At 36.1% G+C, this 19,299-nt stretch overlaps 1 protein-coding gene across 2 annotated transcripts; it reads right to left on the bottom strand.

The window, feature by feature from the left end:
- Window positions 1–7,183: 7,183 nt before the first annotated feature.
- LOC101214257 (E3 ubiquitin-protein ligase RNF4) lies at window positions 7,184–19,090 on the bottom strand. 2 transcript variants are annotated; one of them, XM_031882576.1, is made up of 7 exons: window positions 18,849–19,090; window positions 18,627–18,683; window positions 17,945–18,203; window positions 17,772–17,826; window positions 10,043–10,158; window positions 8,543–8,767; window positions 7,184–7,479 (listed from the first exon to the last, which is right to left on the bottom strand). In XM_031882576.1, the coding sequence occupies exons 3-6, from the start codon at window positions 18,176–18,178 to the stop codon at window positions 8,552–8,554; spliced, it is 621 nt and encodes a 206-aa protein (XP_031738436.1). In that variant the 5' UTR covers window positions 18,179–18,203; window positions 18,627–18,683; window positions 18,849–19,090; the 3' UTR covers window positions 7,184–7,479; window positions 8,543–8,551. The 2 variants fall into 2 exon arrangements, with proteins under 2 accessions (XP_031738436.1, XP_004144388.1); XM_004144340.3 differs by lacking the exon at window positions 18,627–18,683 and having other exon boundaries at window positions 18,849–19,089.
- Window positions 19,091–19,299: the final 209 nt, after the last annotated feature.

The following is a 19,299-nucleotide window of genomic DNA, read 5'->3' as shown; positions in this document are numbered from 1 at the left end:
TATGACAAACCAAGCTCGTGGAGTCTGTTTCAAACCATAATGCACGACGTAGGAGGCACACCTTCTTAGAAGGAGGAAAAGTACCAGGTGGTGGCTTCATATAAACTCAGAAAAGGTCCCATTAAGGAAGACATTTTTAATTTGACATCCATCTGAAGAAGAGGCCACTGCTTGGCAGTAGCAACAACTAATAGATGTTATTTGAGCCACAAGTGCAAATATTTCTTTATAGTCAATCCCATATTCTTGTGAGTATCCTTTCACAACAAGACAGACCTTATAACGCTTAATAGTATCATAAGAGTGAGTCTTGATTTTGTAAATTCACTTGCATCTAATGAGTCTTTTATCGAGAGGTAAATCAACATAGTTCCAAGTGTGCGTTTTTTTAATAGCCTCTAATTCATCATTCATTGCTTTCTGTCATAAAGGGTCAGTACTGGCCTCTTGATAAGAGGTGGGTTCAATAAGGGAAACAATAGTGAAAAAACAATGATAATCATGGAGATGGATGAGAGGTTCCCTTAGCCGAGTGGAACGACGAAGAGGAGTATCTGGAGTAGGTTTAGAAACATCATTGGAGACAAATGACTGGTTTGGATTTGCTGGAGCAGGTCCAGATTGAGCATGCTTAGTATCAAGAGTGGACTCAGAAAGAGGAAAAAGATCTACAGATATATCAGTGAAGAAAGGATGAGGACTTGAAAAGGAGGTGTGGAAGGAGGAGAAACAAAAGAACATAGTATGTTCCCAAAAAGTGACATGTCGAGATATACAAAGTCTATTGAAAAGAGAATCCCAACAACGAAAACCTTTATGTTTTGTGCCATAGCCAAGAAAGCAACGAAGGTGGACACATGATTCAAGTTTAGTGTGTTCGTGAGGATGCAGAAGAACAAAGCAGACACAACCAAAAACTTTAATTAGGTTAGAATAGTTAGGAGGAGTACGATATAGTGATCTTTCAAATGGAGAGATGTTTGAAGAACAAAAGAAGGAAGACTATTGATGGTATAGACAGATGTAAGAGCAGCTTCACCCCAACACAAAACGCCTAACCTCTATGATCTTTCTTTCTTGCCAACCTTAAAAACTCCTAAAACCCCTTACTAATCTCTATGTCTTGTCGCATAGCACTCTTCTCGCCTAATGACGCCCACTTGGAGGTTCTTCTCGCTTAGCCACGAGTTAACAAAATAACCTCCAAACGCATGATAAAAGCCATTTCACCAAGCCATCCCAAAACACCTAGACACATCTCCAAGACATCAAATAACCTCTTTAGAGGTTCTTTCCTTTTCTTGACCGCCCAAACAACCTCCAAACGCCTAATGACTTAACAATTGACATTTAGCCAAAATTTCCAACTTCTCTCTTTTCCTCAAACCTCAACTTAAATTTCATGTCTTTTTATTCTTTTCTCTAAAAAAAAAAGGACCATTTTCCACTATCATTGACCAACTTAATAATTTCCAAGGGTTTAAGAAATTTTGGCGTTTCACGACAAGAGTGCCATGTTGGGAGAGAAAGGAAAGAAGAGTGGAGTCTTTATACTCCAAAGCATTATCAATTGAAGAGCTTTGATAGGACAAGAAAATTGAGTATGAATCATGTTAGCAAACTCACTATACGTGCGAGATAATTCAGAATGATGTTTAAGAAATTAAATCCATGTAAATCGAGAGTAATCATCAATGAACAAAACATAATAGCGATAACCATGACCAATAGTAGTAGTGGCAGAACCCCAAATGTCATAATGAACTAAATCAAATGGTTTATCACATATAGAAGTGGATTGAGAAAAAGATAAAGCATGTTGCTTAGCAAGTTTGCAATTTAAGCAATTAAAATGAACAAACTTAGTAACATTATTCAAATTGTTAACATAAATTTAATGATGAAGTTTTTCAGAAAAAGCATGACCAAGACGAAGATGCCATTGATATGTGTCAGAATCAGTGACAGGAGTAGAGATGAAGGAAGGATAAGGAAGCTGAAGTGACATGAGCTCAAATAATCTTCCCACTTTGCAACCCGTGCTAATCGTCCGTCCCATTTGCAGATCCTGAACATGACAATCATTAAGAGAAAAAGAAACAGTTAAGCTAAGATCACATAATTGACCAACAGACACTAGATTACATGTTAAGTTTGGGACATAATAAGTATAGGAAAGACTTAGATTGAGAGTTTCAGTGGTGCCAGTTTGAGAGATGTTCATACAGTTACCATCAGTAGCATAAATAGGAGGTAAAGCTTTTGCATGATTAGAAGTAGAGATGAGAGAAAATTCATATGCATATGGTTGCAACAGGCAGAGTCAAGAAGCCATTGATTATCTGGTGAGATAGTAAGAGAAGAAAAATATGCTTTTTTACAGACGACATAAAGACTAGTTCTTTCTACCAGCTCTTTAGGTTTTGGCCCTTCCAAACTAGACAGTTCACTTGTTATAAAAGGAGGATTTATATAGGCAACTTTCGACGGGAAGCTTCTATTCTTTTGATCATATCAGGGCCAATTGCAACCTTTTTCAAGTCTTATAAACTCCAACCAACTACCATTCTTGTTTACTAGTGAATCTTCATTGCGCGATGACGTGGTTCCTCTCCTAGAGACATCTGATCACTAGGAAATCTTCTTATCGTGTAGCATGCGCTCTTTTGCAATCCACCATCTCTTCTTTTATCTAGAATCCTGGGATAAAACACTTAAAACCAGGGTAAAGCAGGCATGGAAACTTGTGCCAGTTGTATTCTCTAATATTTATGAATTTGCAATAAAAGCTAGTCGTTTTGACACATAATCATGTGTTTTGGTTCCATTATTCTACCTAAAAGCCCATAATAACTTGCATTTCTACAAGTTATCAGATCTCAAGTGTGAAAGTCAAATAAAGGAGAGAATGCGGGGTTGTTACGAAAACTTGTGCATAAAAGAGCAATGTCATCTTGTCTTGTGTTTAAGGAGTCGGTTGGTAAGTGCATCACTCCTTAACGCATATGGCTTAGTTCAGAAGGAAGACGAGTGCTACACCTAGGTTGGTAAAGCCACATCCAGAGAGCGAGAGAGCCAAGGAATTGAGTCAGGAAAATGAAGCTCTAAAGGGTGTCTTCAAGATTGGAGTATTTGGGCAATTGAGGTGAAGGAAGAAATGAGGTCTTTACACCTCTAGGTACCCTGTCTCAAGAAGTAGCATTAGGCGGCGAAGAAAGAAAAGGAGTCTTATACTTCTAAACACCTTGGTGCGAAGAGAAACACCTTGAGGGAGGAAAGAAGAAGTGTAGATCAGACTTGATTTTATTTGTATGCTTGCAAGAAAAGGAAAATGTTGTAATTTATGAACTCTGTGTAAAGTGTTAAGTTAATAAAGATAAGAAATTTATTCTTTCCATTGAAATTTCTTTTGTGCTTTTATTGCTTAGAAGCTAAAATTGATTAGAACTAAGTGTTAAATGCCAAACAACGGAGCTAAGTTTAAGAGTTGTTTTTTGCTGCAAAGAGTTGTGAAGGTCTACAAGGTTCAAGTAAAGAACTTTGAAAAGAGACAAGTGAAATGAGTGTTCCACTTACTAGGCGTTTGACGCGTCATTTTGCAAAGAGGTACACGAGGGATGTCTAGACAACACACCCCCATCTGATCACACAGAGTGATAGTTGAGGTGGGGCATGACACAAATAGCCACCACATTTATTGCATGAGAACACAAGATTTCCAAGCAATTGAACTACATGCATGTTCATGTTCGTGATCGAAGATCTACTACCCCCTAAGTTTTCATTGTCAACATTAATCGTATACAAGTCCATTGATGATGCTCAATAAGTTTTAGACATAACTTCAGCTTCTTTGATTAATGACATCAAAAAATCAGATACAATGGTTGTGCAAGTCATTATTTGTATCCTCTAAACATAAAATCAAACCTGCATCCACTCACGGATGTGCTCCAGAGTCTATGTTATTGAAAGTTCCCTTCATGACTCCATTTAGGCATTCTGTGAGACATGTGCTTGAATTTAAAGGTCATTTTGGTAAATAGGAGTTTTTAAGAAGATTTTTTTAAGAATATAAGGGATCATGATTAAAAAGCTAAGTGATTGTGTTAAAAGCTAAGTGATTGGTTAAGGAGCTAAGAAGCCAAGTGTTGAAGGTTAAAGATTAGAAGTGAAATCTTGGAGCCATCTCGATGCTTGTTTGATTGAGATAAAGGACCAAAAGCTTAGAAAGTTAAGAATTTGGACGATCTCAAGACCGTGTTTGCTCAAGATTTAAAGAAGAGAGAGAAATGTAAATAGCTCTCAAGCGATATTCAGATTGTGTTGGTTGAGACTAGAGGAAAAGTACACATTTTTTGTGTAACGAGTTAAAAGATCTTCGATGAAGATAAGTTTAGCATGTGAAATGAATGTCTAATCTTGAGTTGACATCTGACTATGTGTTATGCTTAAGTTGTTTGCATGGCCTGATGAATTATAGTTTGACATGTGTAAAGTGTAAGTAGGATGTGGCAAGCTAAGAAAGACTTAAGTGGCGACTAATCAAATTTAAGGATAAGTATAAATAAGATCGAAGGCATCGAAGAAGGTGTTGTTATTATGTTAGTTTTTTAGGTTGAGTTGATTGCTGTAAAAGTGCTAGGTGAGAAGAGAAAGTGAAGAATTCTAAGAAGGGAATCAAGTATTTTCGTGAGTGACTTTCGTAAAGAACAGATGTGTTTTGAAAATATTATTTCTGAGTTTGTAGTTATGCATAACACGTTCTGTGTATCTATATATTTTTGTGTTGATATTGATGTTGTTTTTCTGTTGAGAGTCATAAAAGATGAACAAATTTCCTCAGAAGAAGAGGATTTATCTTTTGATCAAGTTGAAGATACGAAGATTCTTCGAAAGAGCTTTTATTTTCTAAAAATGAGTCCAATAACGAAGATGCAATACCTTGTTGTGGTGGCATTAATGTTCTTACGAGTACCTAAAATGGTTTCTTAGATATCATCGAAGAAGTAGAAGATGATGCCGTTAGGAAGAAAATACTTTGGAGGCTTCGTGAGGAATTAGAAACTTCAAATCAAAAGTTCAAAGATCCGACGAATTTTAGTTTTCAGGTTGTAATGAATCAATTATCAAAAGATCATGCTACTCTGGTAAAAATCATAGACCTCTCTAGCATGAGATTAAAGTCTTCGAAAAAGAAATTAACGAAAATAGAGAACAAATATCTTACTTGAAAATGCAATCACTGCAATTCAAAAGCAGATAATTTCAAAAGAAGGTGTTGAAACTCCAAACAATGGAATCAACGTTGTAAGCAAAATCTTTAATAAAAAAAGTTTTGGTTTGAACATAAAATAAAATTGAAAATAATTATTTTGTAGTAATTAAAATATCATTACCATATAAGATAATAATTTATACCACATTTAAATTATTGCAAAGGTAATAAATATTTTGTTCATAAATACAAATATATATGTATTAATGAAGTAAGGAAGTTATATTTACATAATAAATTGAGTATAATATAAATAATGAAATAATTTAAATTTAATTTAAAAAATTATATGTAATTAAGGTACTTGTAGCAAAATAAATTCATATGATATAAATAATGAAATAATTTAAAAGATTATATATAATTAAGAGACATTTTTAAATGTAACAAAATAAATTAAAATATTTACAATCTAGCTTATCAATGATAACCAATAATAAAATTTTCTATAGATGATAAATATTTTGTCAAACTTTCTATTTCAAATTTTTCTTCTATAATTAATAATTATAGTAAGGTTATAAATGTCTTAAAAATATTAAAAAATCTAGTTAAAAAAATAAATTAAAAAAATATCCAAAAACCTAATTAAAAAAATAAATCATAATTTAGAAGAAAAAAACCTAATAAAAAATAAATCATAATTGTGAAACTTTTCATAGGTGTTTTTATCTAAATCTTACTAAAAAAATAAGCATGAAACATAGGAATCTGAGATTTGGACCATGTCATTTACCACCGTATTATATTCACTAAAACTATCAATATGAATATTTTAATATTGGCTATGAATCAGGGATATTTTAACTATTTATGTGCAGTAGTAGGTCAACAACGACAGTATATTTAATGAGAATTTTGTATTTGGGTGATGACAAATATTTAGCAATTTCTCTGAAATCAAAAGAACCTTAAACCATATCATTACACAAAAGAAGCATAAGGAGCCATTCAAATTTAGAGGCAATGAATTGGATGAGGCCACTCAACTACTTGTTTCCATTAGAACAAAGATTCCCCTGCAGACACTCATAAATTATTTAATCCAAAAAGGCTACCTAAATTCCCTTGTTAGCTATAAATTTGGAGGCCTCAAAACAATTTTCACTACAAGAAAAAGAGGATAAGAGAAACCAAAGCAAGAAAAATGACTATCAGTAAGGTTCTCGTTGCAATCCTCATGGTCTCTGCAATGGCAATGGCATTTCTGGAAAATGTTGAAGGAGGAAGAGAGATGGCTCTGAAGAAACCAACTGCAAAAACTTATTCCCAAGAATTAGATGAAAATTATGAAGGATACAAACCCAAGGAGGATTACGAGGGATACAAACCCAAGGAGGATTATGAGGGATACAAACCCAAGGAGGATTACGAATGTGATGGATACAAATACAGCGACAAAGATTGCTATGAATATGGCAACTGTGACAAATCTCCCTACAACGAGGACATCGACCATCAATACAACTGGGGTCCGAATAAGAAACCGATAGCAAAGCCGAAAGAGATGGCCAAAAAGTATGGAGCTCACCAGAGCTACCCCTGAAAAGCAGTGCTAAAGAAACCTCTACAAGCATAGTATTGCTTATGGGCTCTATGAATAAAATGTATGAAATATAATTAGGTCTTGCTTAATGGGATTGGTGCTTAAACTAGATATGTAAGCATGGCCAAGGTAATGAAGCAAAAATCTCTCTTAATGGTCTGCTATTTGACCTCTCTTCATATTTCCAGTCATTTAGTTAGAACTTTCTCCAACATGATCCCAGAAACTAATTAGTAAGAGATGGTATATCGTCTTTCAAGATATGGGCACTGGGCTCTCTAAAAGATGCAAACAAATATATAATATGATCATCAAATCAGAATCAGATATATAAATAACATAGATGAGAGAACCAAAAGTCAACCAACAAAAGCAACTTTCTACTTCAATAATTATGTGAACTCATTGCATTACTGCTGGATTTCATTGTCAGTTTGTTTACAACTTCATAAAACCATCAAAGTTGACAACAAAAAACAATTAAAGGATATTAGAATTTCCTGCATTTCTTCCTAATGCAACTCTGAGATCATCAAAATGCAGTGGCAATCAGCAGAATACACTGGAAATTTCCATCTAAAAATTAGCTTTTTTCTTACTTACAAAAGAACTTCAACCGTTTCCTTTCGAAGTCTTAAAAAAAATCTGGCGTGAGCTGTAATCATATTAAAAGACAAATATTAGAAAATCAAAGTTCAGATAATTGCACTTGCCACAGAATGATAGAGAAGGATCAATGTGTTTAAATATAGATATGCGACCTACTTTTCTAACTTACACACTTTTAATCAATCAAAATCTAAAATTTCTATCATATGTGGTGAATTCATATTCCCACCATTGTAACAGTGCATTGAATAAATAGAATGCAGTAGATTACAGACTCCATGAATTCTCTGTCAATACGTGATTGGTCTGTAATTGAAACTAAGCAACGAAAATGAATGAAAGGTTAAATTATAACCTCTGTTACAACCAGATCCTATAGGTTGTAAATTTGTCTTTGAGTTCTAAGAATTTAATTTTACTCTCAGTTTTAAAAGTACCGCTATAGTTCCCAAAGTCACAATATTAACCTTGAAATTTCGCAAATGCTACAACTCTATCATTAGAACAGATTCAATTTCGGACATAAATTGGGAGCTGAAACGTTTTGGCAGTGATTTAGAACAAAGTTTGAATGACCACAACATTTTGGGTGGTCGATACATCTTTCTAGTCTTGATTTTGGTCCAACATTTTACAAGATTTCTCCTTCAAACATAGTTTTGAAACATTAACAAAATCTATTTTGAAACAGAGGGTAAAGCTCAAACAGCTCAGGAGTATTTTTATAGCCTTGAAATACGAGAGTGGTATAGGAAAAACTGAGCTACAAAAGATTTATTTCACATATACACCCCCCCCCCCCCAATTTTCTGAATCATTCCAGTAATAAAACTTTTCATAAATACAATAAATTAAAGTGCCCTTTCAAACAGACAAGCCAATTACACTGGTACCCTTACGACAATCATAACTGCTCCAGCCGCCCCAAATTACAATTGAATAACCATCCTAAACCCTAAAGGTAATACAAAAAAAGATCTCACCCATATGTATGACCATTGAGAAAAGGTTATTCATGAAAGAAATTTCAGACCCATATTAAAAATGGGGGCAATGCAACTTTTTGTAGCATGAGAACAAGAGAATGACCAAGCAATTAAGCAACTTACACGTAAGCCTCACTCCAAGCTTGTCCCAGGAAGGAATACTCTAATCAGTTCTTTGGCAGTTACTCTCTTCCTACATGTTGGGCATTTACTCTGAACGCCTATTGCAGCCCTGATGCATGCCTTACAGAAAATATGACCACACCTTGTTGATGTTTCTTCTACTAACGGACCCATGCATATTGGACAACTGAATTTGGGCTCCTTCGGTGGAGCAGGCTTCACTTTCTGCCAATAGCACAGAAATCACATGTTGGCTCAATATTAAGCACTAGAGACATAATTCCATTTTCAGCACATACTTCACTTATCCTTACAAAATCATATTTTCAACAGTAACAGCTAATAGCTACCAGTAAAAATAAAGATCAATCCATGATGGTTCCAGAAATTGAAGAATTAACCAACAGGGAAGGGTGAACAAAATTGGACCGAAAACTGCGACGACCGACTGAAACCAACATTGGACGATTGGTTTTATGGATACAGTGGTCAAAGTCTGTTTTTCCTACGAGAAAACGGCTGCCCAACCCAACAATTAAGAAAATGAGGAGAAAAGGAAAAGGTGGAAAACAGTCGCTGGTTTCTTGAAATCAGCTATATTGGTAAATATATCTATACATAACATTTTTTAATTCTCTATTCTTCCTCTCTCATTTGTCTCTAACTTGTGAACAACCATAACTTTGAACATAAATAAACCAAAAGAACAGCAGCATTCAGATATAGAAAGAGAGAAAGAGAAGAGGTACTAAATTATTGTTAAAACAACTAACGTAACTTCTCCAAAGGGGAGAAACAAAAGCTACCAAACTCAATCAGCTGATAAACCAAGGTCCAGGAGAGAAAGAGCTCAGCAGCAACTCATTGGGGGAATTTCCATTCCAGTGGTGGCAGACAAAACTTGGTCTGTCTTCAAAAGATGGACATAATTTGTTTTCATGTTCTCACATTACCGAGTATTGTATAAGACCAAATATGTTGCCTCAATATTTCTAAACCTACATACCAATACCATAAAATTTTTAAACTATGTAAAAATCCAACTTGTTTGAAGCATTTGGAACTTGCGTAAGTATTTGAAGAAAAATAGGCATGCACCATTTTCTGTCTTGTTGAGTCCTTGTCTCATGCCCTAGTGGTGTCATGGATATTCCCCATTTCCACCTCCATGCTTCTAGGGTGATATCATTTCTCACAAACATAACAACTCCAAAAGCAAGCTCACCCTATCCATTTTTTCTAGACTTTTTCTTGAATGTTTGATCATAAAATAAATAATGTTGCATTGTATATGCAAGAACAAGCCATGAGAACTAACTAGTCCAGGAGAAAGATAACAGACATAGCCCACAGGATAAAGAAGAACATGCTAAAATTGGTTTTTGTGCTAAAAACTACAACCTCAAGAAAAGGCAAACATATGATCTACACTACAACTAACGACACAGGAAAAATCTTGCATAAAAAGAAGAGTAACAAAGATATAAGTAGTCCCAGTACCATAGAACTGTTGCTCGCTTCCAAATTGATTAATAAATCTGAATTTACAGATGGTCGATTAGACACATCTCTCCTACGCTTGCTCCGGTTATTATTTGACACCCTGCTCCGCTCTTCTGCAACAATTAAAAGATGAGAGAATGAGAGAAGCAAGCATCACAACAAGTGATTGACAGACAAATCAATTGAACAAGAGGTTCCTAAGAGTTACAGTCCTCAGAGGGTCCAATCAATGATTAAAATATTGATGTGTTAACAAAATTAAGATTTTAATTTTATGGATATTTCAATAAGATATTCAACCTTGACAAGTATTTCAATAAATAAAGAAATTTATAAATAAATAATAGTTTTTTTTACCCCAAACTAATTTGACATTTTTATTGTACTTATAAAAGATATTGGAGAGATCAATTAACCATTAGCTCAATGCCCAACCCTTCAATTAACAAAAATATCAAAATATCAACAAATATTACAATCACTGTGTACAACCATAAATATAAATAATAAACATCTTACAAGAAGGTTTCCTAATAGTTCACCAACATGTTATATGTCTCACTCTCACCCCAGCCCAAATTTTATCAGCCTCCGCAGGAAACAAAATCTTTCAAATAGGGAAATTTTGGTTGAGCCACACTTGATTCTTGTAGTTCTTTGGGGGTATTATTTTGTAATGTAGTTTGATCCTTCCTATGGCATTAAAAATATTTTCTTTTGTTCACTGAAATTTATGGGCAAGCTTCAAATGAAGGAAGAACCAATTTCATAAGAAGAATCTCAAAAACTTGGGAGGCATCTATCTTACTTATTTACTTATTTGTTATTATTATTTTTTTTATAAAAACAACTTTTGTTGAGAAAAAATGAAAGAACCCAGGGGCATAAACAAAACCAGCCCACAAAAACACCCCAACTAAAAGAAAATGGACCAACTGAGTAAAATGCTACTTATGAAATAATTACAAAAGTTCGAAATCAAATCCCAAAGAGAAACATGAAATCGAATAAAAAACCAAACCTGATTATGATCTTATTCCCTACCACGAAACACCTCTTCGTCCCCCCCCACACACACACACACACACACTCGGAACAATAAAACAAACACGTCCTCAAAATTAGAAAGTACACTAATGTTGAAAATTAGGGGCTAGTGGAGTGTTTATAGCCCCAAGGGTATTTGTGTAATATACCGTACCCTAGTTATATCTATATATATTCTTCCCTTTTGTACTCTTTTGATTACTAGAAAATAACAAGAGCGGCTTCTATCGTGTTTTTTCCTCCCTGTATTTGGGTTTATCCACGTATATCGTGTCTTCTTCTATTCAATATGGTGTCGGAGCGTGGTGACAAAACCCCAGCTGCCATTAGTGAAAATCAAACGGTGCAAGATGACCTTAGTTTTGCACCAGCCCCGCCTTAGCCACAGCTTCTCGCAACAATTGGGTTTTCCTCATCATGCGTCGCCTAGTTATGAACATGAAGGTTCGGTTGTTTTATCTCTGATAATGGTTCAACAATGGTTGGCTAATTTTCAGACAAGTTTTCAGCAGCAAATCCTTGAGGCAGCTCTAGAAGCTACCACAAACTCCACAACTTTTGCCACTCCTTCAATCTTACAGATGTATTTGAAGAACCTGTTAACTTCTTACTCTACCTTAACTGTTACAAATTATTTATCTAGCTCCCTAGGAAATTCCATGGAGTAATTGGAGGGGAGAAATTGAATGGCCAAAATTACTTCTCGTGCTCTCAATCCATTGAGATGACTCTTGATGAGCGTCACAAATTTGGGTACCCAACAGGTGAGGTACTGAGACCTAGACCAGGAGACCATTAAGAGCAAATCTAGAAAGGAGAGGACTCTCTTCTTCAGTCTACATTGATTAACACTTAACAATATGAAACTTTAAAGTGGGAAGTCTGTCCAGGTGTGTGAACATTGTAAGAAACCTTACCATACAAAAGACAGTTGTTGGAAGTTACATGGTCGACCATCAAATGGTAAGAAACATCCGCCAAATGACAATCATAATTTTGGTAGGGCTTTTATGAGTGAATCAACTGGAACTTCACAATCCACAATCCCCAATCCCTGCAGGAAATCAAGACAATCTTGGTACTCCTCTTGGAGCCATTGCACAATTAGGTACATCTCAATTCTTTAGTCTTATCAACATTGATGGGAAGAAACCCTGGATACTTGATTCAGGTGCTATAGATCATTTAACTGGATCCTTTGAACATTTAATATCATATCTCCCATGTGCAGGTAATGAAAGAATTAGGATTTGTAGATGGGTCCTTTGCTCCTATGGCAAACAAGGGTCTTATTTCCTCTTTTGACGGTCTCATTTTAGAAAATGTGTTACATGTGCCTAAGATATTTTACAACTTACTATCTATTAGTAAGTTAACCAGGAATCTATTGTCCAGCTATCTTCTCACCTGTACTGTTTCTTTTCAAGACCTGAGCTCGGAGAAGATGATTGTCACTACCGACATAGTAGGGGACTCTATTTCCTTGATGACGATGCTTTGTCTAGGGGTAATTGTAGGACTAGTCTATTGTCATCTTATTTTTTCTACTTTTGAAAAAGATTGTATTTTGTGGCACTTTCATCTTGGCCCCCAAACTTTCAATATATGAAAAATATCTATTTCCTCACTTATTTTCTAAAGTAGATGTCTCCTCTTTGTCTTGTCATGTGTGTATTCATGCAAAACAACACAAATTTTCGTTTCCGTCTCAACCATACAAACCTACCCAGCCATTTACCCTCTTTCACAGCGATATTTAGGGGGCCTTGTGGGTCAATACCACTTCGAGAAAACGTTGGTTTGTAACCTTTATTGATGATCATACTTGTCTCACTTGGGTCTTTCTCCTAATTGATAAATCCGAGGTCTCATCAATATTTCAACAATTCTACACAACTATTAAGACAGTTTCAATGCTAAAATTGTGACTTTGAATACCGATAATGGTTGTGAGTTCTTGAGTAATACTCTTCGAGACTTTTTGTCCTCTAAAGGGATTGTCCACTAGAGTTCTTGTGCTTATACCTCGCAACAGAACAATGTGGCTGAACGGAAAAACCGTCACCTCCTTGAGGTTGCCCACTTTCTCATGTTGTCTAATTCTTTTCCTTCCTACTTATGGGGGATGCAGTCCTTACTGCGGCACATCTTATCAATAGAATGCCACCCTGGGTCCTCCACCTCCAAACACCTCTTGAATGCCTCAAGGAGTTCTACCTTCCACACGGTTTATTCCCGTATGTTCCTCTCTGAGTGTTCAACTGCACTGCCTTTGTTCACGGTCATAGGCCTAACCACACTAAATTTACTCCTTGTGTTCAATCATGTGATTTTGTGGAGTATCCTTCACAACATCCTCCTTCTTGAAAGTATTTCATGTCCATGGACGTCGCCTTCCTTGAGGAAAAACCTTCTTTCTTGTTAGCTATCTTCAAGGGGAAAGTGGTAGTGAAGAAGCTAACTAGCCCATTCCTTTCATACCTATAGCCCCTACTAAGCCTTCTAAATGCATCCTCCATGACACCGTTTTACCCACCAACCAAGTCTCCTGAATAACTTACTACAGTAAGAATATTAGAAAGGAAATGGACCCTTATTGGTCTGCCGACTTTGGTCCACGAATTTGAGCCAACACAAGCTCAAGGTACTGCTGAACTTGATAATAGTAACTCGTGTGTTGAGGATGATATTGTTGATGTGGTTGAGGATAACAGAACTAATATGACAGTTCCAGCAAAGAATAGGACTGCCAGAATTTATGAAACTCTAACAGACATAGGTGTGTGAGACTAGCCTGGATGACTCAAACAAGCAAAAGAACTAGAATCCCTTTCTTGACATGCCCATTGCCTTGAGGGAAGGTACTAGGTCTTGTACGAAGCACTCTATGTGTAATTACATGTCTTATAGCAATCTATCACCCTAAGTTCAGGCGTTTACTACAAGTCTCGACACTGCAACAATACCAAAGAACATACATGAAGCTATGGAAAGTCTAGAGTGGAAGATGAATGTCATGGAAGAAATGGGAGCACTTGAGAAGAATAAGACATGGGATCTTTGCACTCTTCCTAAAAGGCACAAGAGTGTGGGATGCAAATGGATGTTCACTCTGAAGTACAAATCAGATAGGAGCCTAGACATGTACAAGGCTAGGCTTGTTGCAAAAGGGTTCACTCAAACTCATGGAGTTGATTATTCGTAGACTTTTTCTCCTGTGGCAAAGTTAAAGACAATTAGGGTTCTTCTATTTGTTGCAGTCAATAAATAGTGGTCTCTCTATCAGCTTCATGTAAAAATTGCTTTCCTAAATGGTGATTTGGGAGAAGAGTACATAAGTCCTCCTCCCGGTTTTGGAGTTCAATTTGACCACCAAGTTTGTAAGCTACGAAAATCTCTTCATGGTTTGACACAATCTTCCAAGGCTTGGTTTGACAAATTTACCACCTTTGTTAAATGTCAAGGCTTCTCTTAGGGACATTCTGATCTACCAGACTGAAAAAGAAAATGGGTGACGAGTATGAAATCAAAGACCTATGGAATTTGAAGTACTTCCTATGGAATCAAAGACCTATAGATGGAGGTGGCACGATCGAGGGAAGGGATCTCTATTTCACAAAGGAAGTATACTCTTGACTTGTTAAAAGAAACAAGTATGACTGGTTGCAAACCTACTGATACGCCTATAAAATTCAATGTAAAACGGGGAAATTCTAGTTACAAAGTTCCTGTTGACAAAGAGAAGTATCAGCGATCAGTGGGAAAGTTGATTTGTCTATCTCATAGAAGACCAAATATCTCCTATGCAGTTAGCACTGTTAGTCAGTTTATGCAAGCACCCCATGGAAGTTGTAAGTCGCACTTCGAGATACTTGAAAACTACTCCAAGTAAAGGTCTGATATTCCAGAAAACTGGCAGAAAATGTATTGAGGCTCATACCGACTCTAATTGGGTAGGATCAATTATTGACAGACAGTCCACTTCAGAATACTATACCTTTGTGTGGGGTAACCTTGTTACTTGAAGGAGTAAGAAGCAAGGTGTTGTCACGAGGAGCAGTGTTGAAGCCGAATACAGAGCTATGAGTTTAGGAATCTGTGATGAAATCTGACTGCAGAAAGTTTTGTCTGATCTTCACCAAAACTGTGAGTTACCTATGAAGCTCTTTTGTGACAACAAAGTTGCTATAAGCATCGCCAATAACCCAGTTCAACATGACAGAACGAAACTTATGGAGATAGACAAACAATAAATAAAGGAGAAACTTGACAATGACAATATCTATATCCCGTACATTCCTTCTAGCCAACAAATTGCTAATATCCTCACCAAAGGGTTACTCACGTAGAGCTTTGACTATTGTGTTAGCAAGTTGGCCTAATTGACATCTATACTCCAACTTGAGGGGTAGCATTGGAAATTAGGGACTAGCGGAGTGTTTATAGCCCCAAGGGTATTTGTGTAATTTATTGTACCCTAGTTTTGTTTCCTTTCTTGTTAGTTCTTATTATAACCTATATATATTCTTCCCTCTTGTACTCCTTTGATTATTAGAAAATAATAAGAGTGGCTTCTATCGTGGTGTTTTCTCCATGTACTTTCCTTCGGTCTCTTTACTTAGACTTCGGTGAAGGGGAGGACGAAATTGGTTAGGTAGGTTTAAGTCTGACGAGAATAATATTCTACAACAAGCAATTCATTTATTTTTAAACTGACCCATTTACCATCTATTATTTGATTAACTAATCCTTTATATTGCAATGGCTAAAAAGTCAAATGTTTTGGCAATTCATGAAGAGGGGATGAATCAAGATAATTTCGAATCAGTGTTCTCGATTTTTTTTCATCTTTTGCTGTAATAATATCTCGGTCTTCTTCTTTTCAATAACTAATAATATTTTTTTAATAAAAAAATATGACTTCCATTGAAAAAAATGAAAGAATACACCAGCATACTAGAATTAACATACCACCTCCTATCGCTTTTCACTTCTTGTTAAGCACAATAAGTTCAACTAGGGTCTTCTACCTTGTGAATATGAGAATAGGTGAGTGAATGAATGTGAGATCCTTATTTTCGTGGATGTTGGAAGTACGGATCTCAAATTCATTGTTATGAATAGTTCAATGTGGTTGGAGGCTTCAAGCCAGTTTGCAACCAAGTCTACTTTCCTTAAGATGGCTACAGGGGCCCCAAAAATTAACCTCCCTTTGGTCAATCTTATTTGGAAACTAAAAATTCCTAGAAAAACGAAGTTTTCCCTTTGGTCACTTGGTTATAGAAGCCTTAACCACCATGATGAGCTCCAAAAAAGGTTCCCTAATTGGTCTCTTTCCCCTTCCATGTGTCTTCTCTACCAAAAGGAGATAGAGACCTTAGACCATTTATTCTTACACTGCAAGTTCGCTTCCAAAGGGTGGAATAGAATTTTTTATACTTATGGGTTGGATGGATGTCTCCCCCTTATGGGTTGGATGGATGTCTCCCCATGAGGATTGACGATTGGATGATGGATGGTTGAATGGTGGCAGCTTTTGTGGCAAAGGAAAAATCTTGTGGAGTTGTGCTACTTCATCTTCGGAATGAAAGATATAGTTGGGTTCTTGTGCAGCATACGGCCTCATGGTGGTGTACAGATTACACAAAGTTATTTTGTAATTACAGGCTTCTCATGATTACTAACAATTGGAGGGCTCTTCTTGTTTAATTTTTTGTTGAGGCCCTCGCCTTTAGGCTGTCCTTTTTTTGTTTATATATATATATATATATATATCCGTTTCTTATAAAAAAAAATGAATAGTTCAACGCTCAGTCATGCAAAGATGATGAAGTCAAAAGATTTAATAGAGAAGCTGGCTAAACTCAACAGCAATTTTTTAACCAAATGGCTAAGAAGGTACCCATTCTAAGTGATGCTATGTGTAATATACCCATGTCATAGCAAAAGAGTATGTAATGGCAGAATTATGGTGGTTTGCTAATAGCAGGGGATGTAGACAAGCAACTATAAACCGGGGTAACAAATATCCAAGCTAAAAACTACTATGATCATTAACTCCAATCTTTAGATCGTCATTGGTAATTTGGTATAACGATGTACTTTGGGAAGGATGTACGGATTGACTGTAAATCTTTCTTCCATTAATCTCTTACCATGCTCTAGACAGGAGTACATGGTCTTCAAAAAAATCAGTGCTAGAATGGGTCTAACTACTAATGGATGCAAGATTTAGAAGACATCAGAATGATGGAATAACAACTACACCTTCTGTGCCTTCATAATTTCTAAGTCATTAATGCTTCAAGATGTCAAACTTCCTAATCATCCTAAAATTAAGATCGTCATAATGTGGGTATGTTTGAAAACATGAATCCCCAAATCTAAAGGCTGTTTCATTTGCTACTTCTGTGACCACCAACCCTAACGAACTACTTTCCTAATTGATAACAAAGTTCAATCTTCTTATATCCAATCTTCCTTTCATAATGAACAAGCAACAAACTGCATACCTTTAGAATTTATTAAAAAAACCTATATAGAATAAAATAAATAAAATTGCATTGCAAATTTGAAAGTGATGTGACAATAAAATAGATAGACCAACATGCTACCAATTTCTAGGTAATGAAAAAATATCTGCTTAGCTATAGTGCTCCACCAGCTGAAATAAACAAACCTGCATCCACGTCAACTACATTCTTCCTAGCATTTCGTCTGGATTTATTTTTAGCCTGACAGATAAACAAGGGAATTCATGAAATACAGATCAGAATCAATAGAAAAAGAATATAATAAGGATAGAACAACCGTGAGTATTCAAACATTCAAGTGAAGCTACAGGAAACATACTTCAGCAAAAGCTCTGGCAGATGATTCAATGACATCATCATCAATGGCCTCAATGTCAATCATTGCAGGTTGTACGGGCTGTTGTTGATTAACCTGTGCATCCTGAAGCCGCAGTTGAGATGTTTCTCCTTGATCTCGGTTCTCAGTTGGTGGCATGCTGTTCAGGTCCAAGTCTAATGATTTCCTACGATGATAACCTCTTGTGGTATGTCCCCTCATAGCCTGAGTACTCATCTATATTTTCAAGCTCCCCAGCAACCTGCAATACATAAGCCCAATATATTCAAAATCTGAATGCAATAAGACCCCAGCTGATGTATCATGTAAAATAAAGTGAACAAAGGAAATTTTGAGAAAGAAATTGATGGCTTTCAACAAAGAGAAAAACCACAACCATGAGCGTGAACTCTAGTCATGCAATAAACACAAGGAGATTCGGGGGGGGGGCGACACAAGAAACAAATCCCTGTAACTCAGAACCAAGACATCAATATAATCCTTGTCAAACAACAAACCCTTCGTTCCCAGATTTATAATTAAAATGAAAACCCCACATCGATAATAAATCAACCACTACCCTTTCCCCCTAAACATTCATTAATAATCAGTTACACCAAACGATTAAAATACATCAAACCTTGGGATTAATCATACGGCTTACACTAAACCACAAAATTCATACCCGATCATAAAAATCCATCTCCAAACAATACCTACTCCATCGGATCTTTTGCCCCAACTACAGAAACCAAAACGTCAAGTCTTCAATCTCACATCGGTCAAAACATTCACAAAGACATTTTTTCTCCAAAAATAAACCCCAGAAATCATAACTAAGATCGATTAAAGAAGATACCCCAATTAAAAAATTAAATAAAATACGTCGAATCTGAAGATGGGGTACCTGAAATAAGCGGTTGAAAAAAATATCTTGCAAATTTGAGGTGGTTGATAGATTAGATTTGATTGTATGATTAGTTCTTCTAGGGTTTGTGATATTCGTAGTTAGGATTCTAAAGGTTGAGAGATGGAAGGGATAGAGAAGGGAAAATCGGCATTATAAAGGGAGAAATGAAGAAAAAGGTTGAGATTGAGGACGAGAATGGAGACACGGCAGAGGGGAAGTTCCAGGGTTCTTGCGGGGACAGTGAAAGAGGAGCCGAGCCTGAAAGGCGCCACGTCTTTTGCTCATGTCCAATAGTTGCGTGACACGTGTTTATTTGCTTTCTTCCCTTCTTTCTATCGCACGTGCCTACGTCACCGACCTTGTTTGTTTTTTCTTACAACACTCTCACTCTCGATTTTGAAACCAATTGAAAGGTTGTAAACTGTATTAATTTCCTATGATTCATCGA

This window comes from Cucumis sativus, chromosome 3 (assembly GCF_000004075.3).
Source record: "Cucumis sativus cultivar 9930 chromosome 3, Cucumber_9930_V3, whole genome shotgun sequence".
Lineage (NCBI taxonomy): Eukaryota > Viridiplantae > Streptophyta > Magnoliopsida > Cucurbitales > Cucurbitaceae > Cucumis > Cucumis sativus.
This window is presented reverse-complemented; position numbering and strand designations above follow the sequence as displayed.

Coding starts and splice junctions, on each gene's coding strand:
- LOC101214257 (XM_031882576.1), bottom strand. CDS start 18,178: ATGAGTACTCAGGCTATGAGGGGACATACCACAAGAGGTTATCATCGT. Junction 10,159..17,771: donor TGTAGTTGACGTGGATGCAG/GTTTGTTTATTT, acceptor TAATTGTTGCAG/AAGAGCGGAGCAGGGTGTCA. Junction 8,768..10,042: donor AAGCGAGCAACAGTTCTATG/GTACTGGGACTA, acceptor TGCTATTGGCAG/AAAGTGAAGCCTGCTCCACC.